Source organism: Oncorhynchus mykiss, chromosome 10 (genome assembly GCF_013265735.2).
Source record: "Oncorhynchus mykiss isolate Arlee chromosome 10, USDA_OmykA_1.1, whole genome shotgun sequence".
In the NCBI taxonomy this organism is placed as follows: Eukaryota; Metazoa; Chordata; class Actinopteri; order Salmoniformes; family Salmonidae; genus Oncorhynchus; species Oncorhynchus mykiss.
In genome coordinates, this window is record NC_048574.1 from 32,875,013 (window position 1) to 32,887,416 (window position 12,404).

Consider the following 12,404-nt stretch of genomic DNA (forward strand, 5'->3'; position numbering starts at 1 on the left):
AGCTGATCGTGGACTACAGGAAACAGAAGGCCAAGCACTCATCATCGACAGGGCGGTAGTCCACATCACTAAGGATCTATCACGGTCCAAACACACCAACACAGTCGTGGAGAGGGCACGAAAACACATCTCCCCCTCAAGACGCTGAAAAGATTTGGCATGGGTCCTCAGGTCCTCAAAACGTTTTACACCTGCCCCATTGAGAGTATCTTGACTGGGTGCATCACCGCTTGGTATGGCAACTGCTTGGCATCTGACCAAAAGGCGCTACAGAGAGTATTGCGTACAGCCCAGTACATCACTGGGGCTGAGCTCCCTGCCATCCAGAACATCTATACTAGGCAGTGTCAGAGGAAGGCCCTAAAAGTTGTGAAAGACTCCAGCCACCTAGACTATTCTCTCTGCTACCACATGGCAAGCGGTACCGATGCACCAAGTTTGGAACCAACAGGACCCTGAACAGCTTCTACCCCCAAGGCATAAGACTGCTAAATTAACCAAACCCTGAACAGCTTCTACCCCCAAGGCATAAGACTGCTAAATTAACCAATAGCTAGCCGGACTATCTGCATTGACTTTTTTTGCACAAACTTTTTTGACTCATCACATACGCTGCTGCTACTGTTCATTATCTGTCACTTTATTCCTAGTTATATGTACATATATAACTCAATATAACTCAATTTCCTCATATCACATATCACAGCACATCGACTTTGTACTGGTACCCCTTGTATAATGCCAAGTTATCGTTACTCATTGTGTATCTACTATTACGTTATTGTTAAGTGTTTTATTTTTCTATTATTTTTCTACTTTCTTTGTCTCTGCATTGTTGGGAATGCCTGTAAGCAAGCATTTCACTGTTAGTCCACACCTGTTGTTTACAAAACATGTGACATATGAAATTATACTAGATTTGATTTGAAGTACCCCAGACAACAGTCGTGGGTTCAATACCAAGTGCATTTGAGTGCTTGGCATATTACTTGGCATATTGTTTACCCTGTAACTTATGTGAACTGATGTACATGTAGTGTGTAGTATAATTATTGTCATGTTTTTTACCCAGTAACTTACCCTGAGTGCTTTGTCATTCATGTGATTGAATAAAATGCTGTTCTTTACATGCTTACTGACAAAAGCAACATAAAGGTTGAGAATTAAAGAAATTCACTGCAGTCTATAGTGATGATGACATGCAATCAATTACCATACAGGAATAATCTTTGTGGACTCCATTTAATCACATCTGTTATAATTCCATGTTGCACAATCACAAATAATAATGAGGAAGGTACAAGGCATGAAGTAATGGCAAGTAACAGGGGAGGCTAGCATTTTTTGGTGGGTATGATATTTGTGCATCTGTAACTTTCTCACTCATCATTATTGACGATTCATTTCAGGACTATCCGCAATCATGCTAGCATCCACATTAATGTACATGCTTAGAAGTGTTTAGAAACATATGCTATTCTTATTTACAATGTAAATTATTCCAAAGTGACACAATACATTATTTACTATTAATTTCTATTGGGCACAAAATAATCTGAAACACAACCAAAACAAACAGCAAATGCATCCAACAAATTTGTAGTGTCACAAGCTTGATGCAATCATTGCGTGTTAGTCAAAAGGTTGGACACACCTAGTCATTCAAGGGTTTTTCTTTATTTTTTACTATTTTCTACATTGTAGAATAGTAGTGAAGACGTCAAAACTATGAAATAACACATTTGGAATCATGTAGTAACCAAAAAGTCTTAAACAAATATTTTATATTTCAGACACTTCAATGTATTCACCCCTTGCCTTGTTGATAGCTTTGCTGTAATTCCTAAACGGTTGACCCGATATGGATGCAAATAACCTGAAATTAAAGCTGACAGTCTGCACTTTAACCTCATCGCCGTATAATTTCAAATCTAAAGTGCTGTAGTACAGAGCCAAAAGAAGACTAAATGCTTCACTGTGCCAATAATTACAGAGGGCTCTGTATGTTCTCATTCTAGCAGCCTGTGCACTCACTACCTGCTAATATTTTTGAGAAAACCATCACAAAAATACAAAACAAGTCCTGTGAACTTGGTATCTTATTTCCTTATCAAAATATGAATTCTTTAGAACATGTTGATCATGTTTAGCTTTGTGTAGAAGTGTAATTTTGATAACATCACCTTTATCAACAATAACAAAGGAAATTTTTATTTTATTTAACTAGGCAAGTCAGTTAAGAACAAATTCTTATTTTCTATGACAGCCTAGGAACAGTGGGTTAACTGCCTGTTCAGGGGTAGAACGACAGATTTGTAACTTGTCAGCTGGGGGGTTTGAACTTGCAACCTTCCAGCTGCTAGTCCAACGCTCTAACCACTAGGCTACCCTGCCATGTCTCCCATTGTAACGTTTCCTAGAAACAGCAGAAGTTGTCCAACTTGCTGTCGGTGCATTTGAACCTCCCCTGACTTTACTGTCAACTTCCGTTTACAGTCGGCTACTTTCGCCTTACCACTCAAACACGCCAGTGTATCTGGAATCCACTCCGCTGTACATTTCTCATAATTCCTAAAAATAGAAAGACTTTAATCAGTTAAAACATGCCTATCAACCAATTTGTTAGCAGCTATTGACCGCTGCAAACACAAACCGAGCTCATAAAAGGCCTCCAAAAAGCTCATGTAACAATGATTGCGTTCTATTAAACATACTTCCCCTGCTGTTCTATATTGCTGTAGCTGTGTTGGCAGCATCTGTGCCCCCATGGGCAGGCTAGGTCAATAGTGGTACATGTGCAGGTTGGAGCCTCAATGTGTCAGAGCACAGCATTGGCCAAGATGCTTAGCTTCAAGCCCTCACTAGCTATTTGTGTCTGTTAAGAATTATGAGAACCACAAGGCAACACAACGTTTGGTCAGAGGGTAATACTTCCCTTTAGTAACAACCTAACCCTTTGTATTCAAATAAATTAGATTTATTTTGTTTTTTAATTAGAGGTTTAACCACTTCCAAGATCTCACCTAATTCATATGAGCGTTAGGCTAAACCTGTGATAGAATTAAAGCTTTCTTACAATGGTCTTTGTGACAGTGAGGAATGTCCAAACAAACAGTATCCCAGGTATTTTGTAATTGAGAGGTTGATCACAATTGGCCTTGAGATGAAACACTACAACACATCACAAGTGTGTTCATTTATCATAGGTTCACAGATGATTGTGTGAAATATTTATTTTCTTAACACTTGGAGATTAAAACAGTAATGCTTCGAGGGGAATAAATATAGCTAGTCTATTCCAAAAACATCAACTTGTGAGATTATGTAGTTCTCTTGACAAGTTTTTTCTAAATGACCAACAAGTTTTTCACCACGATGATGATGATGATGCTGATAATGTGCGGTCTTGGGAAATTTTTTACGAGCTTGGTAAAGATTCTTTAATTAGTTTATAAATATTTAATTATTTAATTCAGCATACAAAAAGACAGTATGTACATCCACTCAAGAGTGGTTCATAATAACACAGGATTATATGAGACCGATGTGTTCTGTTCACATGCTCTGAGCGTTAGGCTTTGGACTACCTGCATGTCAGACATTATAGGGATGATGTGCTGTTTCTACCACTGGGAGTTCTTTTTCCTTTTTCTGAGGATGCACACAGAACTTTCTGTCTGCAGGCGAGTCCCCATTCGAGTTCAAGTGTCCACAGTTCAACATCAGTTACTGAAAGTACTTGAAGTTCCCTTTGTGTGTTTTGTACCCTTTTCCTCTCTTTCTTTGCGTGTCTTTCTCTCTTGAAAAAACAAGTATCATTTGAGCAATAAAAAATATGGATCCTTCAGAACCCTTTGAACTCCGTGGAAACGGTGAACGTCAACATCAGAGCGTGACCAGAAGTACAAAAAAACAAACATCCAATATCATTTATTTTAATAAAGGTATATGAAAATAGACTTTTGATATCCAAGTATAGCAAGTGTAAGGAAAGTGTAAGGAAAGAAAAAACCCTTGAGGACGGTGGTCTTCACGTAAACCGATAGGCATTGTCACAACACCCATTTGTCCACGTTCGTAAAAATGTTTAACTTTTTAGTCCAGCTTGTGGGTCAGAGTTTAATAAAGAATTATGAACAAAAATAAACTGTTTCTTGTCAAAATATACATGCTAAAGCTTAAGACAAAAGTAAGCCATCTTGGAAACGTAGTGCTTTGGTTATCTGTGGCCCCAGCCCAGAGACTGGATGGATGAAGTAGACAACATGGACTCATTTGCAGACGTATCTCTCCACAATCCTCTCACACTTCTTACATGTGACATAGCAGCACCAGTGGTACTTGCAGTGGCAGCGTTCCACCAGCTTCTCTGTGTAGGGGTTGTAGCCTCGCCCACAGCACATCAGGTCGCAGCTGTCGCTGCCGATGGACGTCTTGTTGCACTGCCTGGAATGGACAGAGAAAGCAAGTTAAAATGACGTTTAATCCTTTTTTGCATCCATAAATGACACTGTCTGCCCCAAAACAAATGACAGAGAAACAAACCATTCTATACACCGGTAATACATTTTTGGCCAATGGAAAGCCCTCAAGGTCCCTAACATGTTTACACACACGCACGCACACACACACAGATACACACAGTCTCTCCAATGAATTCCCCGCTCAAAAAAAACCATTGTTCCTCTCTCAAATATCAACCCCAAAAAGGCCAACCCAAGCCTCACAAATGTATTTAAAAGGGAGAGCTTGACAAATGCTAATTGTGCATTCACCCAAACATTCTCCCACGTGTTTTGTCTGAGGGCAGCAGATGCTTTGCTTGGGACCCTTTAATTTCTTAAGCCCAGGGGCATCTTAAGTGAGCAGAGAATAGCTCTATCATAAATCAGAGTGAATACAGGGGAGCCCTCCCTCTATTTAACCCTCTCCACATAATTGCATTGATTTATAATAGCAGAGTGTTAATGGCCAGCGTGGTGGGAGACAGAGACACTAAGAGGATGGCTGAAGGCTGCTGACACAGAGGGAAAAGGAGGGAAGGGGTGGTGGGTAGGGAGGGGGGAGGGAAGGAGGGAGGGAGGGAGGGTCATTGGAATACGTAGGACAGACTCCTTTATTTATTTTCTTTTTACCTTTTTCTTTTTTGTTTATTTTTAGGGGGTGGATCAGCTTTAATATTGAGGATAGATTGTTGCTTCCATCAATGTAATTGTCTAAATCATTTCCAATCCCCCATATCATTTTTGGGTAAATATATATATCCATGTACATACATACAGTACATACAGTACATAGACATACACACCCAAATATATATATATGTAAACATTCATAGATACAGTGCCTTGCGAAAGTATTCGGCCCCCTTGAACTTTGCGACCTTTTGCCACATTTCAGGCTTCAAACATAAAGATATAAAACTGTATTTTTTTGTGAACAATCAACAACAAGTGGGACACAATCATGAAGTGGAACGACATTTATTGGATATTTCAAACTTTTTTAACAAATCAAAAACTGAAAAATTGGGCATGCAAAATTATTTACATACACTTAGTTTGGAGTCATTAAATCTAGTTTTTCAACCACTCCACAAAATTCTTGTTAACAAACTATAGTTTGGCAAGTCGGTTAGGACATCTACTTTGTGCATGACACAAGTAATTTTTCCAACAATTGTTTGCAGACAGATTATTTATTTATCACAATTCCAGTGGGTCAGAAGTTAACATACACTAAATGAATTGTGCCTTTAAATAACTTGGAAAATTCCAGAAAATGATGTCATGGCTTTAGATGCTTCTGATAGGCTACTTGACATCATTTCAGTCAATTGGAGGTGTACCTGTGGATGTATTTCAAAGCCTACCTTCAAACTCATTGACTCTGCTTGACATCATGGGAAAATCAAAAGAAATCAACCAAGACCTCAGAAAAAATTAATTGTAGACCTCCACAAGTCTGGTTCATCCTTGGGAGCAATTTCCAAACGCCTGGAGGTACAACGTTCATCTGTACAAACAATATCACGCAAGTATAAACACCATGGGAACACACAGCCATGATACCACTCAGGAAGGAGACGCGTTCTGTCTCTTAGAGATGAACATACTTTGGTGCAAAAAGTGCAAATCAATCGTAGAACAACAGCAAAGGACCTTGTGAAGATGCTGGAGGAAACAGGTACAAAAGTATCTATATCCACAGTAAAACGAGTCTTATATCGACATAACCTCAAAGGCCGTTCAGCAAGGAAGAAGCCACTGCTCCAAAACCAGCATAAAAAAGCCAGACTACGGTTTGCAACTGCACATGGGGGCAAAGATCGTACTTTTTGGAGAAATGTCCTCTGGTCCTCTGATGAAACAAAAATGGAACTGTTTGGCCATAATGACCATCATTATGTTTGGAGGAAAAAAGGTGGAGGCTTGCAAGCCGAAGAACACTATCCCAACCGTGAAGCACAAGGGTGGCAGCATCATGTTGTGGGGGTGCATTGCTGCAAGAGGGACTGGTGCACTTCACAAAATAGATGGCAACATGAGCAAAGACAATTATGTGGATATATTGAAGCAACATCTCAAGACATCAGTCAGGAAGTTAAAGCTTGGTCGCAAATTGGTCTTCCAAATGAACAATGACCCCAAGCATACCTCCAAAGTTGTGGCAAAATGGCTTAAATACAACAAAGTCAAGATATTGGAGTGTCCATCACAAAGCCCTGACCTCAATCCCATAGAAAATGTGCGGGCAGAACTGAAAAAAACGTGGGCGAGCAAGGAGGCCTACAAACCTGACTCAGTTACACCAGTTCTGTCAGGAGGAATGGACCAAAATTCACCCAACTTATTGTGGGAAGCTTGTGGAAGAACACCCAAACCGTTTGACCAAAGTTAAACCATTTAAAGGCAATGCTACCAAATACTAATTGAGTGCATTTAAACTTCTGACTCACTGGGAATGTGATGAAAGAAATAAAAGCTGAAATTAACCATTCTCTCTATTATTATTCTGACATTTCACATTCTTAAAATAAAGTGGTGATCCTAATTGGCCTAAAACAGGTCATTTTTATGAGGATTAAATGTCAGGAATTGTGAAAAACTGAATTAACATGTTTTTGGCTAAGGTGTATGTAAACTTCTGACTTCAACTGTACATACAGTGCCTTGCGAAAGTATTCGGCCACCTTGAACTTTGCGACCTTTTGCCACATTTCAGGCTTCAAACAAAGATTTAAACTGTATTTTTTTGTGAAGAATCAACAACAAGTGGGACACAATCATGAAGTGGAACGACATTTATTGGATATTTCAAACCTTTTTAACAAATCAAAAACTGAAAAATTGGGCGTGCAAAATTATTCAGCCCCTTTACTTTCAGTGCAGCAAACTCTCTCCAGAAGTTCAGTGAGGATCTCTGAATGATCCAATGTTGACCTAAATGACTAATTACATCTGTAATTGCAGCAAAAGGTGGCGCTACAAAGTATTAACTTAAGGGGGCTGAATAATTTTGCACGCCCAATTTTTCTGTTTTTGATTTGTTAAAAAAGTTTGAAATATCCAATAAATGTAGTTCCACTTCATGAATGTGTCCCACTTGTTGTTGATTCTTCACAAAAAATACAGTTTTATATCTTTATGTTTGAAGCCTGAAATGTGGCAAAAGGTCGCAAAGTTCAAGGTGGCCAAATACTTTCGCAAGGCACTGTACATACACATTCATATATACATACATACATACATATGCACACTTTTTTTTAGAATATGCCTTTATTATTCCCCGCAAACCCTACCACCCTTCCCACAATTGAAGTAAACTAATAAACAATAACACTTAGGCTTCTACCTTCAGTTTATACGTATCATACACATTTACAGACACAATCTATTTTACAATAGTTATATATATATTTTTTTGTCCTTCCTCTATTTCTGATGTCCATCCAGTTTGATTTCTATTTGTAACTGTGCTATTTCAAAATTTCTGAACCTATACACATTTTACAGACCCTGTATGTTTTACATTGGTTATCTTGTTGTTATTAGTCCCAACCTTCAGCTTCATTCAACCCCTCCCATCTTTCTCTTAACACCATCCATTTTGGATTTCTATTTTCCATATATTTTTCAACTGTGCTGTGATTCTTCAGAAAAGTACTGAACCTTTCTAATCTCATAGCTTCTACAGACTGTAAATTAAAGATAAACAATTTTGCTAAAATAATTATTGTATTATTGATTGATTGACTATGACTTTTCAAATCACCCAGTATTGCTATCTGCAGCGTTAGTTCTAGGTAAATGTTGCAATTCTTCAGCCAATCCTGGACCTATGACCAAAAACGAGCTACATATGGACAGTACCAAAATAAATTATCTAATGACTGCCTCCTCGCAGCAAAATCTGCAGAACTGGGAAGATTGTATCCCCCATGTATATAACATTATATTGGTTGCAAGAATTTTGAATAATAATTTACATTTGAAGTTTTGAATCCGGCGTTGTTTTTATGAACCATGTGAATTCATGAACCATGTGCCATGGAATCGGTACATCGAATATCTCTCCCAAACTATTTTGCAATTTATATGGCACAGCTGTCAATTTCTTGGTCCTTATATGAAATTGGTATATATTTTTATTTATCACAATTTTCTTTAACCATTTATGGTCTTTAATACAGGGTCGACAGACAAGTTCCTTACTCTTTCCCCCTTCTACTTGCCTCTTCCATTTTTGTGGTAATGCTGCAATTAGTTGGTTGTAATTTTGGGTAGAGCAGACATTTCCATATGTCTGTGTTAGCTGCATGTGTGACATAACTCCACCAGTCCTGTCAATGATATAATTTACAAAAAGTATAACTTTTTTTTATTAAAAAAAATACATTCTTTCTATCAATTAGTATATTTGAGTTTAACCACAATATTTTTTGTATTATTTATTCTGTTCTTTCAGGTGGATTAAACTGAAATTGCAACCAACTTTCTAAGGCTTGTTTAAAAAAGAACAATATTTTGTAGAGAGGATTTCATTTTCAAATAATCAAATGTGAGCAGTTGTAATCTGAATAAAGGGAAAAAAGGCCATTCTTGAACATGGGGTGTGACATTCTTACTAATTTACTTGAGAACCATTTCATATTTAAGTATTAATTTTGTATGACTGATGCCTTTAGTGAGAGGTCTAATGCTTTAATATTTAATCATTTCTGCCCTCCAAATTCATATTCGTTATATAAATAGACCAGTTTAATTTTGTCTGGCTTGCCATTCCAAATACAATTTAATATTTTTAGTTCATATAATTTAAAAAGCAGGTCACTAGGTGTATGCAAAACCATAAGTAAATAGATGAACTGTGATATGACTAAAGAGTTAATCATGGAGATTTTTCCACAAATAGACAGGTATTTTCCTTTCCATGGTAGGAAGAGCTTATCTATTTTTGCTAACTTTCTATTAAAATATAGTGGAGTGAGATTATTTCTTTCTTTTGAGATATGTACACCGAGTATGTCCACATCCCTGTCAGACCATTTTATTGGTAAACTACACGGTAATGTAAAAGTTTCATTTTTTGTGATCCAATACATCATATAGTAAGTACACTTATCATAATTTGGTTCTAATCCAGCGAGGTTAGCAAAAGTATCTAGATCCTCTATGAGGCTGTGGAGGGATTCTAACTGTGGTTATAAAAGAAAACATAAATCATCAGCGTACCATGACACCTTTGTTTTTAAGCCACAGATTTCTAATCCCTTAATATTATTGTTAGATCTAATTTTAACAGCTAACATTTCTATGGCAATAATAAATAGATATGTCGATAGTGGACAACCTTGTTTTACTCCTCTTGACAGTTTAAAACTTTCTGACATGTAGTCATTATTTACTATTATACACATAACTTTAACCAATTTTATAAGAGATTCTACAAAATTGAAATATTCTAGGCCTTTATATATAAACTCCAGTTGTACTTTATCAAAAGTCTTTTCAAAATCAGCTATGAAAACCAGGACTGGTTTCCCCGATATTTCATAGTACTCTATTGTTCCCAGTATTTGTCTTATATTATCTCCAATGTATCAACCATGTAAAAAAAAACGTCTGATTAGGATTAATAATATCTGACAATACCTTTTTAATTCCATGCGGCAATCATTTAGCCATACATTTTTGCATCACAACACTGAAGTGTAAGAGGCCTCCAATTTTTTTTATGGACTGGATCTTTATACAGTATATACCACTTGAATCCTGTTTCAGTAATAATGAAATCAGACCTTCTTGTTGCGTGTCCGATAATCTACCATTTATATAGGAGTGGTTAAAACATGCTAATAATGGCCCTCTGAGTATATAAAAAAAGTTTGGTATTCTTCCACTTCTATGCCATCCAGACCTGGAGTTTTCCCAGACTTAAAGGCTTTAATTGTATCATGAAGTTCCTCCTCTGTAATTTGGCCTTCACATGAGTCTTTCTGTACAGATGTTCATTGTACATTATTAATAGGAAACAAATCCATACAATTAGCTTTGATTGGTGGAGATGGAAGAGACTGAAACGAAAACATATTCTTAAAGTACTTTACTTCCTCTTTCAAAATATTGTTTGGTGAATCATGCGTGACTCCATCATCTGTAACAAGTTTCAATACATTTTGGGGGGTAGCATTTCTATATTGAAGATTGAAAAAGAATTTGGTGCATTTATCCCCATATTCCATCCAGTTTGCTTTATTTTATAATATATTACATAATATATTACACTGGATCTTTCTTGAATAAGTTCCATTTCTTTTTGTTTTTCCTCTAACTTATTCTGTGCCTCTATGGTACAGTTTTTATTGCTATCTGACTGTACTGTTAGTCCTTCAATTTCCTTTGTTAATATGGACTCTTTATCTCTAAATTGCATTTGTTTTATAGATGAGTACTGAATTGCATGGCCTCTAAAGGCACATTTAAAAGTGTCCCATACAATAAAGGGATCTGCTGTACCTATGTTATGTCGGGAAAAGTCTGTTATAAATTATTCTGTGCTAGTTATAAACAAGTTATCATCCAGTAGGCTTTGATTAAATTTCCAATATCCTCGCCCATGTGGACATTCTGTAAGAGTAACATATACATGCTAATTATGTGATGATGTGATTATGTGATGTGCATTCTGTCCCCTATCGACACTTTTTAAACTTTTGGTGCCAGAGAGAATGACATAAGAAAGTAATCAAGACGACTAGCTTGATAAAGCCTCTGCCATGTATATCTCACTAGGTCAGGGTATTTAAGCCTCCATATATTCACAAATTCCAATATATCCATGACATTCATGATTTCCTTAAGTGCCTGAGGGTGATAGTTTGTAGTGTGATTTCCTTTACGGTCCATAGAGGTATTTCAAACCGTAATCCCCCACCATAATAATATAGTCTAGTGTTGCTTGTAGAGTTGATAAATTCTTATATATATTTTCAAAGAAGCTTGGATCATCATTATTCGGACCGCATAGGTTAATAAGCCATATCTGTTTACTGTCCAATAACATGTTTAAAATTATCCATCGACCTTGATAATCTGTTTGGAATATTTGCACATTTAGATCAAAATGACTGTTAATTAATATCATCATCCATTTTGAGATTCTTTCCCATGGGAGAAATATGTATCCCCCCAGTCCTTTTTCCCCAAAACTTCATCTAAAATTGTTGAATGAGTTTCCTGTAAAAACAAAATATATTATATTCCTTCTCTTTTAGCCAGGTAAATACTGATTGTCTTTTCGTATTATCTGCTAAACCATTACAATTATAACTGGCTATACTTATTTCACCACTTACCATAATGAGACACAAGTTTCAATTCTATTTATCAAAATATATGTCTGTAAACGTACCATTAAAAACGAACATGATGATTGGGTGTCAATATAGCTGTACCAGGATATTTGCATTGCTACTAAGTAAACCTCCAATTGGTCCCCACTATTCCACCCACTAAAACCCCTCCTCATCCCGAGTTGGGTTGTCATCCCAATGCCTGGCAGACCACTCCCGCCCCTCCGGATCCCATGGCCCCGAAGACACAGGGACCCATCCTTCGAAAAGAACACACAGTGCCACCCACAGAATAGAGCAAATCAACCGCCAAATGCATTTCCATCGCCCTCACCTTGATTTGTATTATATATAGCCATTAAAAAATGTATATACTGTATATATATTTAAAAAATCATGTTTATCTTATTTTCCATAATTAGCTATTAATATTTGGAGTAATGTAGGTAATTTATGCAAAGGATTTTTACCTCTCACCAGTCTCGCCATCACCAAAATTACATTATCGCAAGCAATTATTATTTTAGCAAACAATTATTGTGATTCATCC

At 36.9% G+C, this 12,404-nt stretch overlaps 1 protein-coding gene across 1 annotated transcript in view; it reads right to left on the minus strand.

Moving 5' to 3' along the window:
- Positions 1-1,226: 1,226 nt before the first annotated feature.
- Positions 1,227-12,404, minus strand: part of LOC110533665 (protein Wnt-11) — a 35,028-nt gene continuing 23,850 nt past the window's right edge. The window contains exon 6 of the mRNA XM_021618098.2: positions 1,227-4,446. Coding sequence (XP_021473773.1) covers positions 4,272-4,446 — 175 coding nt within the window. The 3' untranslated portion in view covers positions 1,227-4,271. The remainder of the gene's footprint in view (positions 4,447-12,404) is intronic.